Here is a 21,129-nt window from a genome sequence, read left to right as displayed (position 1 = left end):
GGATGTATGAATAAATTGTAGACTAGTAAGAGAAAAGACTGAACTTCTCTTTGCCGAATGAGCAAACAAAACTACAAATAAGACGAAATCACCTAATCATATGGCAATTTAGTTCACATTTGATTTCGGTATTTGAAACAACTGCTTGGTGATTTTTGTCAAAAAAATATACCATAAACATTGGAATATTTTGTGGCAAATTCCTTCAGTAACAGGAATAGATAGGATAACAGCTGATAAGTTTCTTATTCTCGGTATAAAATGGCTTATTAACTGAACTTCAGTCATGGTTTATCTGCAAAAAATAGAAAAATTAGATGTCTTAATAAACCAGATTTTTCTGAATACTGAGAAAGTGAAAACACTTGAATATACCATTTACCACTGGACACTTAAAATCAGCCTCGAGCTTAATCTTTTGCAGGCTTAAAATTACCTAAGCCTATCATAAATATCAATTCCCTAATAGGACTTACTATATTTCATCAGTTGGATAGCCTGATTTCGCGTAAATAATTATAATCTTTGGATTCGTCGACAGTAAACAAGAATTTTCAGTACAACAAAGATCTTTATGGACATAGTACTAAGATTTTTAAACAATAAGGGCCATTTTTCTACCAATACAATTAAGATTGTAAATGATTGTTTGATTATAAACAAGCTTAAGTTCAAAATGTGTCTTTTGAACTAAGCCTAGTTTCACCTTACAGCTGGCATGATGTATGTGAGCCTTGACCTAATGTGCATCATCTGTGTGGCAGTTACAAGTTCTGTAGGTACTGTACTGATTCTTTAAACATAAATCATGCACAGTCTTTTCCATGGAAACCAGAGTAAACAACACCTTATATGTGCTTTCCAGAATAAATATTAAAAATGACAACAGAAAGGAGTATTATGAAACTTTCAGTTATAGTTTTTATCCATCATAAAGAATAATGTCATTTTGGCTTTATCAAAATTGGTCTTGGAAGATGTGTCCATATGAGCTGATAGATTGCCTGAAATAGCTCTCTTACAACATGATCGATCGTTAAATCTAACAGCTATACACTCTTTATGTACAAACTACCAATACGTTAGAAGAAAGCTTGATACAAAGTTTTATCATTTACCCCAAGATCGGATTCCACTTTCGTGTTTTCTTTTTCTGCATTTTATAAAAATCTAGATATTTTATTGTCTTCTGGGGATAACCCACAGCTGTACTACTGGGTAAAAAATATTATATTTACAACAACTATAGTGTCAACTAAGTATTGCAAAAATGCAATAAGTAAAAAAAAATAATTGATTTTATAAATGATATTATTCTTTGTTATGCAAGTAAATCACATGGACATTTGAGAGTGTGTGTGTTTTCTTATAGAAGAGCCACAACGGGCTATCTGCGGTGTTTACCGAGGGTAATCGAACCCTTGATTTTATTGTTGTAAATCCGAAGGCTTATTATTGTTCCAGCGGGGGTCTGATTGGAGAAATGTTAGACAAGTGTTTTCGGTTCTGTTGTGTAATGAATATTTTTGTATTATCCGAGATAAACCGTGAGCGCATTGCCTGACATCAACATTTTGGTACTATAAGAGATAAGTCATACTTGCATTGTATGGTATTAACATTGTTTTATTGCCTGAAATAAACCATAATTATATTTTTAGAACAAAACAGGTTTCTTATCTGCAATTATAATATCGGTGATAAGCTATCGCTTTTTTGTCTGTAATAAACTATATTTGTAATGTTTGGAATAGATCGTTTTGTGTCGGGCTGACATGGCCAAGTGGGTTAAGGCGTTCGACTCGTAATTTGAGGGTTGCAGGTTCACATCCCCGTCGCATCAAATATGCTCGCCCTTTCAGCCGTGGGGGTGTTATAATGTTATAGTCAATCCCCCTATTCGTTGGTAAAAGAGTAGCCCAAGTTGGCGGTAGGTAGTGATGACTAGCTTCCTTCCCTCTAGTCTTACACTGCAAAATTAGGGACGGCTAGCACAGATAGCTTTCGTGTAGCTTTGCGCGAAATTCTAAAACAAACAAGATCATTTTGTTTTGTCTGACATAACCTATAGTTGTAATTTATGCAATAAACAGCCGTAATTTTGTCTATAATAACATATAGTTGTAATGTTTAGGTTATAACCATCTTTGTTTTGTATGGCAGAACCTATAGTTGCAATTTCAGGTTAAACCATCTTTCTTTGTTTGGGATACCTTAAAGTAGTAATGTTTGCTTTAAATCACGGTTATATTATCTGCTATGTACACAATTAATCTTACTCGTGTCGTTGGTCAGTGAACGTTCCATTAACAGTCCCAAACTTACTTTCTATCATACAGATGACGTGCAAAAGACGACACAGTAGCATTTAACAGACGCAATCTTAAAAGTTTCATATTTCAGTCTGAGCTGTCACTTCATAATTAAATTCAGTTTGTAGAAAGACAGGGTTAACTCATTCTCGAGTCTCATGCGTAGTCTAACGTTTTGGCTTGAAATTCATGTTGACAAATTATGAAAATATTTTTTAATCACACAAAATATTAAACTATACGACAGCCAGTTCAAGCTTTATAACTATGACTTTCAGGACCTAAAAGCATCACCTGAATGGAACGTATAAAGTGGAGTTCCGTTTAAAGATTCCAGTTCTTACTTTGCGCTGTTTTCACTAAAGTATTATAACGACCTTGGTGATATGTTTTAGATTTCAAACTTGTTTTACGTCCATGTCATTTTCCATTCTCAAGTTATCATAATAGTGGCAGCTTAAAAGAAAAACTACTCAGAAATAAGTTTTAATACGTGAATAATACGCTGGAAATGGGCAGCAACTGCCTGTTGTAAAAAAAAAATAAAACGAAGTGTAAATAATGATGTTTTAAAAGACGTTATCCATACTTGTGTTTTGTCTACAACAGGCAGTTGCCGCCCATTCTAGTGTATTTTTGATGAACAAACAACGTATATGAGAAAACTTTAATACAGTTGCAAGGATCCTGGAACCAAATGTTGGCTTTGGTATTTATATTTGTACTAGTCGCAAAGAAAATAAATCTAAACCGTGATGATACACTGTGTACCTGACAATCTCCCCACTGCCTTCCTTGCAAGACTGACATTCCTAGTCAGAACAAGCTCCACCCTATTAGCAATAGACCACCGAACAAGGAAGTCAGTTGGGTTTAGTCCTCGCCTTCGTTTTCAAGGTAAATTAAATCTGGTAAAACCGCGTGACAAAACATTGCAGCTTTCAGGATCTTTGATAACACTCGAGCCAAGATTTTTTATGATCATATATAATCTTAGAGATATATAAGGGCGTAGCCGTGGAAGTCAAGTTTGTCTTCGTGTGTTACATTTGGAAACATAGTAAAGCCAAATGGTTTTACTTCTCTCTTGTTTTTTTTACTTGTTTTGAAATGAAATGAGTTTATTGTGCATTTTTGTTGCTTTCGCGTAAGTAAATATTGCATGGTATAATCAGCCTGTATGATAGCACGTGCAAATACGTTGATTTTTTTTACTTCTTTGAGAATAAGTAAACGAAACTTTATTTTAGCAGCTGGCATTGTGCCATTTTGTTTCCTAATTTTTATGTTGATACTCGACCTTTCAGTCTTAGTGGTCTCGACTTAAGTGAATTGTGTTAGTAACTCTTGTGGACTAACATTATGTTTTATATTTGTGAATTCAAGCAGTGCATGAAAAGTATTCATGGAAAAACATTGGTTAGTGCATCTAAAAATAAAGTTTGAAATATTTAGGACATAGAAATGGGAGGATATTAAAGTTAATATTAAAAAATTCCATTTGCGGAGTTTGGATGAGCAACGTAATATCTGTTATAATACAAGAAAGGCTGAACTGATGAAATTCTGACATTCGACATTCACTGCTTGAGTTACGACAGATGTCGCTAGGCATTGATACACAGGATCCGTGCTCCAATACTATTTGAAAGTACCCCGAATCCTCGCGGGTTCGAATTCCCGTCACATTAAACATGTTCACCCTTTCAGCCGTGGGGGTGTTATTATGTAATGGTAAATCCCACTATACGTTGGTAAAAAGTAGTCCTAAAGTTGTCGGTGGGTGGTGGTGACAAGATGCCTTCCCTCTAGTCTTACACTGCTAAATTAGAGACGGCTAGTGCAGATAGCCCTTAGCTTTGTGCGAAATTCCAACCAAACCAAAATTCCCCGAATCCAAAGTTGGTGTCTCGAAAAATCATAATACAACACTATGATACGTATCATAGTGAAACTTAAAAAAATTCGCGCCTATGAGCTCGAGTTCCGGATCTAGCGACGCCTTTAGGTCACAATAAGAGTTTTAAATGTCATTTTAAATACTTATAGTATTGGCATGACACGTAAGTAAGAATTGGAATATTAACTACGTTCTGTTTGAGATAGGACGAAAGTGAAATTTGGTATTGTATGTGTATTGTTTGAGATAGGACGAAAGTAAAGTTTGGTATTGTATGTGTATTGTTTGAGATAGAAAACCATAATTAAATCAAAACATTTCGAGACAAGACTGAAGTATTGTATCCTTGTGAAACGTTTTTAAGACTGTTTATGTACATAAACAATTAGTATATGCTCAATTTCAGTACCTCAACATCCCTAACCAGAAGCGTTGATGTGACATTTATCAGCCAATTACTACATTCTATAAGTTTTATAAAACTATTCATATGTAACATGTAAGATTTGTGTCATAGGGGGCGTTTAGACCGTTTGGTATTTCATGAGGTATTTCTTTAACAAATAACAGACTTGTTCTAGTTTTACTTGATGAAACAAGCTACCTACAAGATGCTAAAGATAGTTATGCAAATAAACTTGAAAAAACAAAGACTGCACAATCTTTGGATACCAACGATACAATAATAATTGCTTAGACCTTAAAGTCCTCTCTTTTACCTTGCATGACATTCTGCATGATGGTCATCAGTAAGAACTAGTATTATTAATTATAATATATACCGAAAGCTTCTTCGCAATAGGAATGTCAGGGTTTCCCAATAGTCACTTTATTATGGTTTTCAAAATCCATCAACTATGCGCGGATGAAACCTTCCAGGGATCAATTTAAACTACTCAAAATTGTATAAATCCACGAGAGATGGATAAAATACTATAGAATTAAATTTCATTTCTGCTTAGATCTTGCAAATGACTGCCATGTTGACTTGGACGTGTGGCTTATTGCTTTATCTTGACAGAACCCTGTGTTGGCATTCAATCAGTACGAAGAAAAATCGTCCTCATAGTATAGCGCCCCCCCCCCCAGTGGCTGAGCGGTATGTCTACGGACTTATAACGCTAAAAACCGGGTTTCGATATCCGTGGTGGGCAAAGCATAGATAGCCCATTGTGTAGCTTTGTGCTTTATTCAAAACAACAATATAGTATAGTTGTGTTAGTACGTTAGACTGACAGCACGTAGAGTTCACTTTGACTTTTCTCGACTCTTCTTTATAGCTGCAACCTACAACCGTTGTGAATTCTTTGTAAAAACGTTCACAACATACACTATTTTAGAGTCACATTGTCATGACTTTTGCATGCACTAGTAGACATATGGTTCATTCAGTTTAATTACATATTTGCCAGTTGTCACAAGCTATACTTACCATTCGTACAGCTAGACTATCATTCGAATATTTGCTTTGGGAGGAGTGTTGAGCATGGTCCTAGTGTTACTTTTGTAACAACTCCTTTTTTTGGATGGCAACAATAGTACCAGTAATTTCAGCATATATGATCACAGGTCCCCGGATGACCAAGCGCTAGGTGATTGGTTATGCAATCTGTTAGTATAAATTTTGTGAAACAAATTGTGTAATAAGACACGTTTTGAGTTGACTAATACCTGTAGATTACCATAAAACAAGTGCAATCTTCTGTGGCTTATCAGTCTCCTATTGAAGCTTAGTTGATCGTAAAACAAAAGTAACATTTAGATATGTCACACATTTGTGGATTAAACGTAAAAACACGTGAGCGTTATTTTACAATACACAACCGTTGTGTTGTTTCTTTCCATTTCAAATGTGAATCTTTTAAATAAGGGATGATTTTACCAAATTTATTATGTAAAACGTTTTATAAACTTTCAACCTCAGATATCTTTTTAGCCTGAGAAAAATGTTAAAATAATAAAACAAAAGAATCTAGAAAAATATTATCTTCTCTGGAAACTTGAGTTGCGTCTGGATCATTTACTGATACACATCTGAGGTTAATATGCTCCAATAATGAATCATAAGTGAATAAAAGCTTCGTTATTTTGATTAGAAATACAGTTGCCCGTTGGGCTTCAAAGTTGTTGTACGAACACAGTCACAACGTAACTATTCACTATAACGAACGAGGATTTCGATTCACTGTTCACACGTGAAGTTATTTCTAGGGAGTGAAATCACACTTAATATAATGTGTACAACACAAACGGTTTATTAAAGTAACGTAAACGCTATAAGCGGGGTGAACATGTCCTAGGCAAACAAGTGCAATACAATCAATAGAGACGCTTTCATTAACTAAACGACCAGCTAAACTCATCAGTTTATCCTCTGTACGATTTAAGTTCTTTTCACCAGGGTAAGCTTTGCATCGGAGAGCCTATTTAAACGATACTTCTGTCAACACGTAAAAGTTCGTTATGTGTGTAGCAAAGTTCCAACTAAGTGCTAGAGTTCTGAGATTGAAAACCACCAAAGATAAACTTTAATAGATTAAATCAGCAACGAAAGAATTGTTCAATAACGTAAAACACCCCCACGGAGTGAAGTGGGAATATTCCATCGTAATATTAGGTTAAATATGAAGGTTTTGGGAAATTAGGACGTTTCCATGGCATTCTATTTCATTTGATTTAACATTAAATATCATAAAATGTGTTGATAGTTCATCATAACTATGGGAAACGTTATGTTCTTGACTTTGTTATTTAGATAGTTAGTGGAATTCTAGTTAAGTCTACGTATGTTTATTAAGTGAAGTTGGTTTCTTCATTCGGTCTAACTCTGTGTTAAACAAAATCTGATAAGCTAGTGAATTTGGTTTCAGTTCCTTCCCTCATGGGCCCGGCATGGCCAAGCGTGTTAAGGCGTGCGTGCGACTCGTAATCTGAGGGTCGCGGGTTCGCACCCCCGTCGCGCCAAACATGCTCGCCCTTTCAGCCGTGGGGGCGTTATAATGTAACAGTCAACCCCACTATTCGTTGGTAAAAGAGTAGCCCAAGAGTTGGCGGTTGGTGGTGATGACTAGCTGCCTTCCCTCTAGTCTTACACTACTAAATTAGGGACGGCTAGCACAGATAGCTCTCGAATAGCTTTGTGTGAAATTTAAAAAAAAAAACAACAACAAATCCTTCCCTCATTATGGCTTATGGCTGTGTGTTAAATAAATTCTGGTAAGTTAGGGACTACTAAAATCCTACGAATAGTCACATTCTGTTTACAGAAATGCTATCTGTAAAACACTTGAACGAAAATGGTTTTTTAAATACCTGAAAATGCGTTGATAAAGACATGTTTTAGTTGTAGAAGATGTAGTTTCAACTCATACATCATAATATCTGTGAATTTAAAACCAGATAAATGTTATGAAATAAATCGATATAAGTATTATTTTATTACAAGTTATAGCTTCTACAGTAAGAAAGAACATTTTAAAACGTTTCGATAATTAATGCGATCATTCTCAAGTACACAATTTGAATGTTGATTTAAGTCCTAGTACCTTCTGTACCTTTAAAACTTTTGTATTTAAAAATCGTCGCATCGGTAACCCTGACGTCGTGTCTGTTTTAAAACTACCCTTCTTTATTGTAAAAGCTGTGACTTGTAATAAAATAATAATTATATTGATATATTTCATGACATTTATCTAGTTTTGAACTCACAGATATGGTGACGTATGAGTTGAAACTACCTCATCTTACATCTTCTGTAACTAGAGCTCCCCTGTGGCACAGCGTTATTTCTATGGACTTACAACGCTAAAAAGCGGGTTTTGATACCCGTGGTGAGCAGAACACAGATAGCTCATTGTGTAGCTTTATGCTTATATACGGACAAATATCTTTAACTAGAAAGAATAATCTTCTAGTTAGTTTGTGTGTGTCCACCATATCTCCAACAGAAAAGAAACTAGAAATCTGAAATTTTGCTTCCATACTAAGTTGACCCTGAGAATGAGAACCTGAGTATTATTACTTATTTTATCCACGTGAGTGCGCGTGTGTGCATCATTTTAATGAAGTAAACTAGAGAAAAACCACATAGAATAGAAGTGGTACTTTATATTACATACAGAAATCACAGATAGTAAGGCACGTACGTATATGCACGCGCGTGTGTCTGTGTGATCACCATAACTTCAAGAGAAAAAAGCCTAGAAATCTAAAATTTTGTACCCATGCTAAGTGGACTCCGAAGGTTTGCAACTGGGCATTATTATTATTCCATATGCTTGTGCGCATGCGCGTGTTCTTCTTTCTATGAGGGAAGCTAATGAAAAGTTCGCATAAAAAATAAATATGACCGTTATAACTCCAAGAGGAAAGAATTTACAACCCGGATTTCGATACCTGTGATGTGGACAGCACACACAGCCTATTGTTGACTTGTACAAACATGGGATTAGAAGAGGTATTCAAAGAGAAATTGGGTACTTTCACTAGTGCGTAATAAAATAATACCTATAATTGGTAAGTAAAATATAAACAAAACTACTAAATTACTATAATGTTTTACGTTTATGATATATATTCACGAAACTTTGCACGTATTGTTATGTAACCTTAACATCATAGTAAAACTAAAGCTTTTTAGTAATTTTGACTAAATCTGTAAATTTACGCTTGCGTGTAAGCACACATAAGCCTCTTGACTTACACTGTAAAAGTTGATTCCCTACATACATGTTTTCCCGCATTCCTTTAAAATATTTTGAATATGAAGATAGAAAAAACAAGCGTACAGGATATTAGAAACCATATAGTCCTTTGTAATACAGCTACATGTTTGAGCTATGAAATTGATGTTTAATGTTACAGATTTATGAGCAAAGAACGAAAAGCCGTAAATTTTATAATTAACTCGTGAAATGTCACCACATACACCTTGAAATTTTCTTTTATTCGTAAATCTGAAAAAATGCCTCAAGTCGTTAAGTGGTGATGTAATAAATCTTGTTTTCCCAATTACTATTTTAATGAGTATTATTTTACGTCACATTCTTATAAAAATGTTTTATAAATCGTTTTGAGAAATGAAAGTTTATTCTAGAGTAATTAGGAATAATTAATTTTAAATTAATGAGCACAAGCTTAAAAAAAATCACATTTCTTACATAAGACATTTCGTTTATTCAGTAGTAGGTTGCTTCCACCGAAGTTACGTAAACGAAATGTTAATCAAACATTTAAATATATTGTCCTAGGCTTAGTGGAAGATAATTATTTCTAAAAGCAACGATTTATCCATGAAGATAGATTTAACACAATATAATTAGATGAATAAGTGAATTTAGGGTTATTTTCTATGGAACAAATAAGTAATCCCTGGTTCGATTAATTAAAAAAAATTAGAAAGTAACAATCTTAGCAAATTTAGAAAAAACTTATACAAAGCTGGCATCGAACGTCGGGATGGTTGAAAATGTGTGGTGTATGAATAAGCAAGCTTGGTCTCAAAGTGTTGTGATACTTTGAATTGGAAATGCCAGCCTCAACCTGAAGGACACCTTAGGCACTAAACGAACGGGCTCCTAGTATTCAAGTATCTCTGTCTCTAATTTTGAACTACTAGTCAGAGAAAAGACAGTCAATAGTACCTGCTGATCCAAGGGGTTTGTCCACTTTGTTAAAACCAAATAACAGGACCAACTTTCACAGTTATGACGTGTCCACAGTTAAAGTACAGAGCCAGTTCAATGACATCTCGTTTCAAACCTCAGACCCTCCAGTCTGTAACCCTAACAGCTGAAGTATTACAGATATTATACCTGCAAGCGTGATTATAATCATATGCGCCTCTGTTTTGATGTTTATCTTCAGTAGCGTCGTTATGAAAAATCTTGCTTAAAATTTACTATAATGAAATTTGGCAGGTGTCACTTTGCTCCATGGTAATATTTAGATTTTCGTGCCAGGTATTTCGAGCCTTTTCTTATAAAAGTTCACGGATATTTTGAGATGACAGTTTTTATAAAGGTGTACCTTAACTTCTTGGTATTGACTGAATACTAAACTCACCACTCACTACGAGTTGGGTAATAAATAAAAACATTCTCGCTTTCAATGCTTTAAGATAAGTTCTTTTTTTTATATATATCTTCGATCAATGTCATAAGTTTAAATGACGTGTTTGTTTGGTAAAAAATCAAGGTTGTTAGAGTAACTGATGTTTGAACGTGATGCGTTTGTAAGTCAGGAGCCATTCGTAATGTCTCGTCATCAGGAGCCCTTCGTAATGTCTCGTCATCAGGAGCCCTTCGTAATGTCTCGTCATCAGGAGCCCTTCGTAATGTCTTGTCATCAGGAGCCCTTCGTAATGTCTTGTCATCAGGAACTCTTCGTAATGTCTTGTCATCAGGAACTCTTCGTAATGTCTCGTCATCAGGAGCCCTTCGTAATGTCTTGTCATCAGGAGCCCTTCGTAATGTCTTGTCATCAGGAACTCTTCGTAATGTCTTGTCATCAGGAACTCTTCGTAATGTCTTGTCATCAGGAGCCCTTCGTAATGTCTCGTCATCAGGAGCCCTTCGTAATGTCTCGTCATCAGGAGCTTTTCGTAATGTCTCGTCATCAGGAGCCCTTCGTAATGTCTCGTCATCAGAAGCTTTTCGTAATGTCTCGTCATCAGGAGCCCTTCGTAATGTCTCGTCATCAGGAGCTTTTCGTAATGTCTCGTCATCAGGAGCCCTTCGTAATGTCTTGTCATCAGGAGCCCTTCGTAATGTCTCGTCATCAGGAGCCCTTCGTAATGTCTCGTCATCAAAAGAAAAAAAGAGAACATTGCTTTTAATTTAAAACTTTTTTAATGAGACTTGAGTCGGTTAGTGATCATAATTAATATGCGATAGCCACCTGTGAGATATTCTTTATCATACTCTTCAAATTAAAAAAACAAACAATATTTAAACTGTTATTCCAGTTATTTTTTTTATCAACTCCCTTAAATGTTGCCATCATCCCTCTCTGTTATTCCAGTTATTTATTTTATCAACTCTCTCAAATGTTGCCATCATCCCTCTCTGTTATTCCAGTTATTTATTTATCAACTCCCTTAACTGTTGCCATCATCCCTCTCTGTTATTCCAGTTATTTTTTTATCAACTCTCTCAAATGTTGCCATCATCCCTCTCTGTTATTCCAGTTATTTATTTTATCAACTCTCTCAAATGTTGCCATCATCCCTCTCTGTTATTCCAGTTATTTTTTATCAACTCCCTTAACTGTTGCCATTATCCCTCTCTGTTATTCCAGTTATTTATTTTATCAACTCTCTCAAATGTTGCCATAATCCCTCTCTGTTATTCCAGTTATTTATTTTATCAACTCTCTCAAATGTTGCCATCATCCCTCTTCCCACCTCCATACCTACCGGTAGCCAGTGGTAAGTCTGAGAGATTCCAACGATACAAAATTAGGGTTAGATATACACGTTGGGCAGAGTACAGGCAACCAATTATAGCCATGTAATGTTTACTGGGTTACTGTAAACTTACGTACAACCAAAAAGCTGTTTCACTGGGGCTTACACTTTCGACATTTTCATTTCACTGAGGGCCCTGCAGGGCCAGTTGGTGAGGACGCTAGACTTGTAATTTGAGGGTCGCGGGTTCGAATCCCTGTAACTCCAAAAATTTTGCCCTTTCAGCCGTAGGAGCGTTATAACATGACAGTCAATCCCACTATTCGTTGGTAAAAGAATAGTCTAAAATTTGACGCTGGGTGATGATGTCTAACTAACTACCTTCTCTCTGATCTTAAATTATGGACGGCTAGAGCAGAGAGTTCTCGTGTAGCTTTGCGCAAAATTAACAGATTGCATTTAGTTTAGCTTCAAGTAGGTAGTTTGTTCTGATCGGAAGATAATGCTAAGTTTAAAAAAGATTCATTTAGTTTAATTGAAGAATAATTTTCATTGAATGGTGACTGAAGTAACGCGTAATAAATTAGTGTGTACAACATAAATTCTCGTCGACCATTTCCCCTACATCACGCGAAGATATTTTTCATGGTTCGATTTATTTGATTTTCGTGTCTAATATATATTAAGTCCAACGATTTCCTAGTGTTTCCTCATTAGATAAACTGTTATTATCAGATTATAAACTCACTTGTTTGCTACAGTAGTTTTGCATAATAACAAATCCAGATTATTCTACGTTTTGTTTGTACAACAACATTAAAATAGAGTTGTTTGTGTGTTTGAAGTTCGAGACTCAAATTTATATGTGGTTAATATAAAGATAGGTGTGGAAATGGATATTAATTGACACGAGAGTGTGCTGAGTGAACACTAATAATCAAAACATTGTATAGATTTTTTCCGTCGTGTTCCTCACTGCTGGGCGTAGTGACAAACAAGGACCCGATAATTACTTAAGATGTGTTACGTCGTTCTAATGTAGAGAACGGTTCGCATCAAACTGTTTGTTGCTATTCAAATAAAATCTGATAATCTAGTCTGTAAAAACATTTATTGAGTATAAACTTCTGACGTTAAGCATTGTATGTAGAAAACGGACTGTTCTCTACGTTAAATCATGTTTATCTGTGAGCACTGAGCCCTCAATCCGAAGATGTCATCGAGAAACAATGTAAATATAATTCTACGAATTAATTTACTTATGTTTTGTATTTAAAGAAAATAAATAAGAATTATACATTAAGTTCTGTCATTACGTCTTGTGTGTTAACTCCATTCGCTAAGTATTACATATTAACTACTGACATTAAGTATCGCATTACTATACAATACTTAATTTTTAGTAATTAATATTACTGACATTATGTATTGTATATAACTGACACTAAGTATGGTGTGGTCCGGCATGGCCAAGCGTGTTAAGGCGTGCGACTCGTAATCTGAGGGTCACGGGTTCGCATGCTCGCCCTCCCAGCTGTGGGGGCGTTATAATGTGACGATCAATCCCACTATTCGTTGGTAAAAGAGTAGCCCAAGAGTTGGCGGTGGGTGGTGATGACTAGCTTCCGTCTCTCTAGTCTTACATTGCTAAATTAGGGACGGCTAGCACAAATAGTCCTCGAGTAGCTTTGTGCGAAATTTATAAAACAAACAAACAAAACAAAGTATGGTGTGTTACCTCTTAACACTAAGTATTGTGTATCAACTACTGATACTAAGTATGGTATGTTACCTCCTGATACTAATTATTGAATATTAACTATTGACACTAAGTATTGTATATGAACTACTGCGCTAGCCGTCCCTAACTTAGCAGTATGAGACTAGAGGGAAGACAGCTAATTGTCACCACCCATTGCCAACTCTTGGGTAACACTTTTACCAACGAATAGTGGGATTGACCATCACATTATAATGCACCCATGGCTGAAAGGCTGAGCATGTTTGGTGTGACGGGATCCGAACCCGCAACCATCGGATTAGAGGTCGAGTGCTACAACCACCTGGTTATGCCGGGCCTTGTAAGAACGTCTATATAAATATTAACTGTTTAGTCAGGTGCCATATTTAAGACCAGTAATGGTTTCAAACTAGTTTTCGACATTTTGCGTTGTATATTATTAAATAAAAACATAATTTCCTTGTTCATTTAGTAACAAGGAGATATATCTACATTTTTATAGTGTTGCTATCTAAAAGAAATGTGTTGAAAAAAACTCATGAGAATTAACGACCACATTTAATAACTGTATACAAGATTCATTATTAAAATTTCTGTAGTGCGTATTTCTGTATAGAAGACATGTTAATATCAGAAGTAAATGGCTTTTGAATAAAAGCTTTGACGTTTTGTATCCATCAGTTTCGGTTTGTGTTTTAGCGGAACCCTTCTGAAGAAAAGCGAAACATTGAGTGTGTAATTAAACAAAAACAACATTTTGGTGTTATATTTGTTTTTGAATTTTGCGCAAAGATACACGAGGGTTATCTGCGCTAGCCGTTCCACATTTAGCACTATAATACTAGAGGGAAGACAGCTAGTCATAACCACCTCTTTACTTGCTCTTCTACCAACGAATAGTGAGATTGATCGTCACATTATAACGCTCCCACGGCTGGAAGGGCGAGCATGTTTGGTGCGACGGGGATTCGAACTCGCGACTCCTCAGATTACGAGTCGAACGCCTTAACCCACCTGGCCATGCTGGACCTTGGTTGTATGAAGTCGTTTATTTCAAGAAGACTCGAAAATAACAATTTGAATATTGTTACAGGGACAATCTCTTCATTTACATATTTAATAATAACACCTGTCTTCTTTAACCTCGCTTCTTCTGTTTTGTGAACAATTGCTGTTGTTTTTATTTTTAAATTATTTTAAATATACATTATCTATAACATATATAAATAACTGTTTTCGTTTGATTAAAAGCAGTTGTTTTGTATTATCTCATGAAAGTAATTGTGGAACCTTATAAATAAGTTATTCTTTTAGTTATACTTTGTGAGCCTATTACAAAAACTGTTTGCAAACCGCACGGAAACTATACGTCGGACAGTCTGTTCAGACTGCTTGTTGCCATGGTATTCATAATTTGTAAGGGAAACAACAATGACTGAGTAAATCGAAGAGCTAACTCTGGAGTGGGAGAGGACTAGAATTTAAATCATTATTAACATGTGTTGCCATGAAGTTTCGTTATGCAAATATATAACAAAAAGTTAACAATGCCACTAAACACGTTATGTTGTTTGGAGATTTTTTGATTTCAGACTTTATGTAGATTGTCTATTAGTTCAATAGTGGAGAAGATGATACATTAACTTCAGTTTAAAATATCGAGTTTCCTTCATAACAGAAACGAATAAATATAGATAAAGAACCATTTTATTCATTATACGCTATGCTAGATTGCTGATTCATCAAAACCACAGAGGTAGGCTGGTTCTCTGCTCTCTGATCGAATTCTTCAGTAACTGATGGTATCCGGCAATCATCCACCTATTAATCTTACATCGAAGTATTTAGTAGAAATATCTCCGTCAAAGCTTCTGAGGTTACCATGACTACCTTGATTGTAAATCACTACTGCTTCTTTATGTTAATACTGCGATAATCTGTTGGCTTGTTTTTTAGAGAATATTATTTTGTTTGGTGCATCACAAGCACCTGACTTTGTTGTACAAATGAGCGTTGTTCTTTACGTTCTTTTATGTTAGGGTTACCGTGGTCAACGTTTTAGTTTGTTTACTAAAAACTATTCAAAAACCATGGTCATTAAAACAGCGATGGATATTTAGTATCTATAAATAGCGGTAAGCACGCACACTTTAATCTTATAGATATAAAAAAACAACAACACTCTTTTGTTTCGGCTCTCAGTTTGACACAAACAACAACCTTTAAATTAGGAAGCTGGTCAATAACCTTTATGAACGTACCAGTAGCCAAGACGCACTGTACTCTAATAGCTTGCACGTCATCTCTGTCATGTATGTATCCGCTCTATTGGTCTTAGTGAACATTTAGGTGTGGATAATTACTTCAATAACTTGCTTAACTATTTCACTCAGGCTAATTACTGTACAAAACACCCCTCATTATTTAGTTTTTACTAATAACGCACTACAAATTTTACTTTGCATGTTAAAAAAATGATTAATTTAACTTATTTCACCACCAGACGGAGCTATCTCAGAACCTTCAAGCACTCTCTGAGAAAGCAAAAGGAGCAACTGAGTTTATCCAGAAGTTAAAAGGAATCGTAGATAAAGTACCGGTAGGTAAAATTTGTTGAGATATTTTACATTAATGTAACAAGATGAATATTCTAGTACATCTCATAGAAAGTATACTCTTGTCATCAGATTCCATCAGTTCAAAATGTATATACATGTGCGAGGTCATAAAACATGGTTGAGGTATAAAATACAAGTGGACTCAGACTCACTGGAACTGAAAAAATAAAGATTTCTCCAATAATCTATTTACACTTTCTAGTGGTAGAGATAAAAGGAGCTACTACTAAATAATGGGGAAAAAATATTCAAAATTTATTTATATATTTATAACAATCTTTACCATTCATTCTGTTTGAAGTACGGCAGTCAGTCTTTTGAAAAAAGGTTATATTTGTAACTATGATCAGTGTAAGTGTGTTTGTTGCTGTCTTCAGAATGGTAGTCGTGCTTGGTGAAAACGGCTCTCTTTGTTCCTGTCTTTAGAAATGTAGTTTCTTTGCTTAATTCGGCTCTCTTTGTTGCTGTCTTCGGAATGGTGGTCTTGTTTCATGAATACGGTTCTCTTTGTTGCTGCGTTTAGAACCATAGTATTGTTTAGTGAATATGGCTCTCTTAGTTGTTGTCTTCGGTGTGGCAGTCTTGTCTTGTGGATACGATTCTTTTCTTAGATGTATAGATTTGGTACGTTTTGGTTTATGAACGTAACTGTATTCTTAGACTGTGTTCAGTGTGGTAGTCTTCTACTGTATAAATGGTCCGTAGATCATAGCTGTATTCTGTACGGTAATGCAAATACGGGTTTGCTTGTCTCTTCTTGCATATATTATACCGAGAAAGTGTTATTCCTATAAAACTTTGAAAACTCAGTATGGATCCATTTTTTATTGAAGAAGTATTGAAATATATTCATAACCCACGATAATTTTTGAAATATCTTCTTACTTTGAACATATCCTCCCCATCAAAGATTTATTATGCATGCTATGATTGCATCATGTTTAAGTTAGCGAAGATTGAGGTTAATACAAGTATGCTTTATTTAACTTAGAAAAGGTACTGTCGTCAGGCGCGGCATTTATTTCATCGTTTTTAGATGGATGGAGGAACGATGTGCGTGTGAGTCATTCGTCGCTGCTAAGACAGTTGCAAGAGAGAAAATTAGAATGGTTGTCTAGGTCATTAAAGCGAGAGAATTAATAAAGGGTTTTATAATCTCAACAAGTGGGTTTCTCGACATCACTGAAACAGACATACAGACGTAAGTCTCTTTATCACGTAGATAGTGGTGGAAAGCTGAAGTACAAATCATGAATGTTTCTAATCTCATAATGCGTGACGTTTTGTTGGACTGACATACATATTATGTATATAAATATTTAATTCAACTTTGTTGCTTTGGTTACAACTTTATGCTTAAATTAAACATAAAAATATTTACTTCCTGTGTTCTAACGTTTATCTTACTTACAGGATAACTGTGCTCAATTTGAAAGCAAAATCTCAGCTGACTGTGACCTGATCATCGAGGTCATCCATAGGAGGAAACTTAAGTTATTGGAATTCGTTTATCAGGAACGTGACTCGAAAATAAAAATTCTAAGAGAGCAAATTTCTCACTGTGCGTCAAAGCTCCAACAAACGACAGGACTTCTTCAGTTCTGTATAGAGGCTCTGAAGGAAACTGACGCGACGGCTTTTCTTCAGGTAGAAACTGTTGTCAATTATGAAACGAGCTGTGTACCTTCTGGTTATGATATACGATAAAGTAAGACAAGGCACTATTGCTGTAATACACAACCGATAACTACGTTTAATGTATATCTCAAAGATTTAACTTCCAGTATTGTTTGAACAAAGGTTATTTTTCTTTGTTATTGGTGATTAATTTTTACAATAAAAGAAACATTTGTTTAGTTAATCACACGAATACACTATATTTGTAGGATAGCAGCGGTTTGTGTAGGACAACACAAGTTCTGCAAACTATTAACTTACAAAGCTTTGGATCCCAGTTTTCAAGAATAAGCAGTAAAATTAGTCTTCAGTTTTACCTAACTTGTTCGACAACCTCCGAGCTTAAGTTAGTCAGCCTTATCGAATACAACAATTATAGAAGAATTCTCTAAATACAAGAATGGTTAATGTTTCCAAATAATATTTAATAATACCATCACACATTAGTAAGGCTATACAATTGAAATTTCTCAACGGAATTTTGATTCTTTCGTTATCTACTGTGGATACAACATTTGATGTTATGATTGGTTAATTAACCCTAATTCGTGCAACATTAATGGCATATCTTTCTTTTGAAACAGAAAAACAAATAGCTTAATGATTGAATCTGAACACATTATTCTGGCTGAAAGACAGGCAAAACTCACTATTATAGGTGCATATATAATATAAACATGTTAGCGAGAAACAAATTCCTTAATCTCATGCTTTGAAGATTTTAACTTTCAATGATTTAATGGGTTGAAGAATTTAATTCACCCTTTATCTTTAGTTTTGTTAGTTTAACCAGAAACGGACATGTTTATTTCTTTTGTTCTATTAAGTTGTGTTAAAATTATCTTTAATGAGTCGAAACTTCTCGAAACGTTGCTCAGTACTCTTTTAACAACCTTGCAATTAAAGGACTTTTTAATAATCTTAAGTAAAAAATTGGACTGTGTAATATACAGAATTGAACAATCCTTTCTGTTGAAGTCGAGTGTAGGAAAGAAGCCCACGACATCGTTTGTTTAGACAAACATCAGACTATCTTTACTTAGTGCATATAAATAGCTTTACCACTAAAGGCCCTAATCCAGCCAGTCTGATGAGTTTTGGTATTATGCGAAAGGCCTCGTCATTAGCGTTGCACAACAAATTGCAATTAATACGTTATTGCACATTGTAATTATTATTACTATCGTTTAATGATACTCCAAAGCTAGTTCCTTAACTGTATTACCTACCTTGTGGTTATTATTTATAATTCTTTCTTGTTAAAACTTCAGAAGTTTAGAAAAAACTTGGACCTTAGATGAAGCTTCAGTTAGTCTCTGACAACATTAAACTGATATATATGCAATTCAAAAATCTTAAAGGAACTTTGCTTGGTTGTCACTTGAAATAGGTTGGCTCTTCATTAGTAGACAGGGTTTCGCAAGTTGACATGACTTGGCACAAGGAAATGACCTACACACCAAGAGTATCGGAGGAGATTGAACTGAACCTTGATCATTTCTCTGTTCTACAAAGCATTGAAGAAATGACCTTTGCCCAACTAAAAGGTAGGTTTTCTGGTTGTTTATAAGATACATACATGTGTGAAGTGCGAAAATGTAAATCAAATACGAAAAAACATGTTGTAAACCAACATCTCAGTGAAAGCGTGATATAAAACATAGTCACCAAGATATATGAAAAACGATTTTCTTCAACATATATCAGGAGGTATTGAAAAGAAATATTCATACAAATGTAAACTAAATAAATTATTGAAATGATGGTGCTCGGCTTGAATCACAACCTAAAGAACCACTTGTTTATACCATTTGGTATGAACGACTTCAATTTTTTGGTGTTAGGTGCATTATAAAAGTAACAATGAATTTACTTCTCAGTGATTACTTCTGAAGTGTAGTTGAGAATTAGGGATAGCTAAGCTCAAATCTCAGAGTATGTGATCAGGTCGTTTGGCTCATATTTCATATATGGTATTGCTCAAGTTGGAAGTACCGAATGTCACATTATGTCACACGTAGTGCTTATTGTATGCTAGTTCTTTGACGATAATGACGATAAAGCAGGAAGCTTGAAGCTTAAAATGTTTGAATTATCCTAAACAAATCTTTAAAAGCTACAATATTATACAGTGTTTTGTTATTGTTTCTTGTTATTTGCTGAGTCACTGAAATAGCTATCTATGCCTATTGCGAGTATCGAAACCTAATAAGTAAGTGTTCATACATACCGTTGAGACATCGGAGGCGTTATATGGCAAAGTTCGAGTGTTGAGTGCGTAAGTTAGCCACTCACTCAACTTACTGTCTTTCAATTTATCCACCAGTTATCGAGAAAATGATTCATATCGTTCGTTGGACTTTGGCAGTACAAGTCATCCTGCTTTAGAAATTAGTTCCAACTCTATGTTCTTGATATTATAACACGTTTTCAGTGTGTAAAACCGTTTCCCTTGTCAAGTTATAACACTGTTAACATTTCTCGTACAGAAAGAAAAAGAAGAATAGCCATAACACAATACTGGTAATTGTTTTTTCTATTATGTTTTTCGTCCAAAAACTCGTTTCTTTTTTTATTAGAGGTCAAAGGAATGAATACGAGACATGCGCAAAAAAATACGAGCAACAAAGACGTCGCTAGGCGCTGGCACAAATGGCCCACATCCCGATGCTGTTTGACATTGTCTCAAATCCCCAGTTAATATCTTGAAAAATCAAAATAGAAAACCAAGATCGATATTATACTTAAATGCCGAAAATTCTCGAGCTTATGGGCCCGAATCCCAAACCTTTCAAAAACCCAGTGACGCCTCCGAAGAATGGCATGAAAACCTTTAACTCGCAAGAACATGCTACTAGCTTTCCAGTTGTCGCATTAAGTTGTGATACTGGTTTAGCTGTCATAATTCAGATTTAAAGCTTTGGACTCTGATGAGATAGACATTCAGAATGTTGTGCGGAATACTGTGTGAATCATAATGATCCTTATGAACAAGAAATCAAAACGGAGCAGGTGCTCAAGCAGTTAGATGCACCCCCACTCTCTCACATGTATATAAACTTCCATCAATTTTTGAGATAAAAAGCTGTCTGGCCTAACTGGCTGCTAAGCAGAAGGAGCGGCAAATGTCTTTGATGAGAATGTTAGGGACATTACAGAGCTGAATTGAGTGGCGTAGCTCTTAATGAAAACTATGCCCAGATATATGGCAACGAACACAGAAGTTTGCACTGATAGCTCCACATTGCTAAACGGAGCTTGTGCTAATGATGAATAATAGTATCGATTTGTCAGAACTAACGGTTATACACGTCACCAAAACACTTTACTTGACCTTTTCGTGAAGCTGTCAGGAAATTTGTAGTTTCATAGGTAGTCATTTAGTTGGAGTTAAATCCATCTAACACTGACGAATCGTTCCAAAAAGACCAGCAAATTCAATCAGACGTCTCATTGCTTCGTAGTGTTCGTAAAGC

At 35.2% G+C, this 21,129-nt stretch overlaps 1 protein-coding gene across 3 annotated transcripts in view; it reads left to right on the top strand.

Moving 5' to 3' along the window:
- LOC143229795 (E3 ubiquitin-protein ligase TRIM9-like) overlaps positions 1-21,129 on the top strand; it is a 77,626-nt gene that overhangs the window by 22,484 nt on the left and 34,013 nt on the right. For all 3 annotated transcript variants that reach the window (XM_076462584.1, XM_076462586.1, XM_076462587.1), the window contains exons 2-4: positions 15,862-15,957; positions 17,390-17,623; positions 19,044-19,200. In XM_076462584.1, the coding sequence (XP_076318699.1) occupies positions 15,862-15,957; positions 17,390-17,623; positions 19,044-19,200 (487 nt within the window). The remainder of the gene's footprint in view (positions 1-15,861; positions 15,958-17,389; positions 17,624-19,043; positions 19,201-21,129) is intronic.

The sequence above is a fragment of the Tachypleus tridentatus genome, chromosome 10 (assembly GCF_004210375.1).
Source record: "Tachypleus tridentatus isolate NWPU-2018 chromosome 10, ASM421037v1, whole genome shotgun sequence".
Classification (NCBI taxonomy): Eukaryota; Metazoa; Arthropoda; class Merostomata; order Xiphosura; family Limulidae; genus Tachypleus; species Tachypleus tridentatus.
The sequence above is the reverse complement of the archived record's forward strand: the minus strand, read 5'-3'. Positions and strand labels throughout refer to the sequence as shown.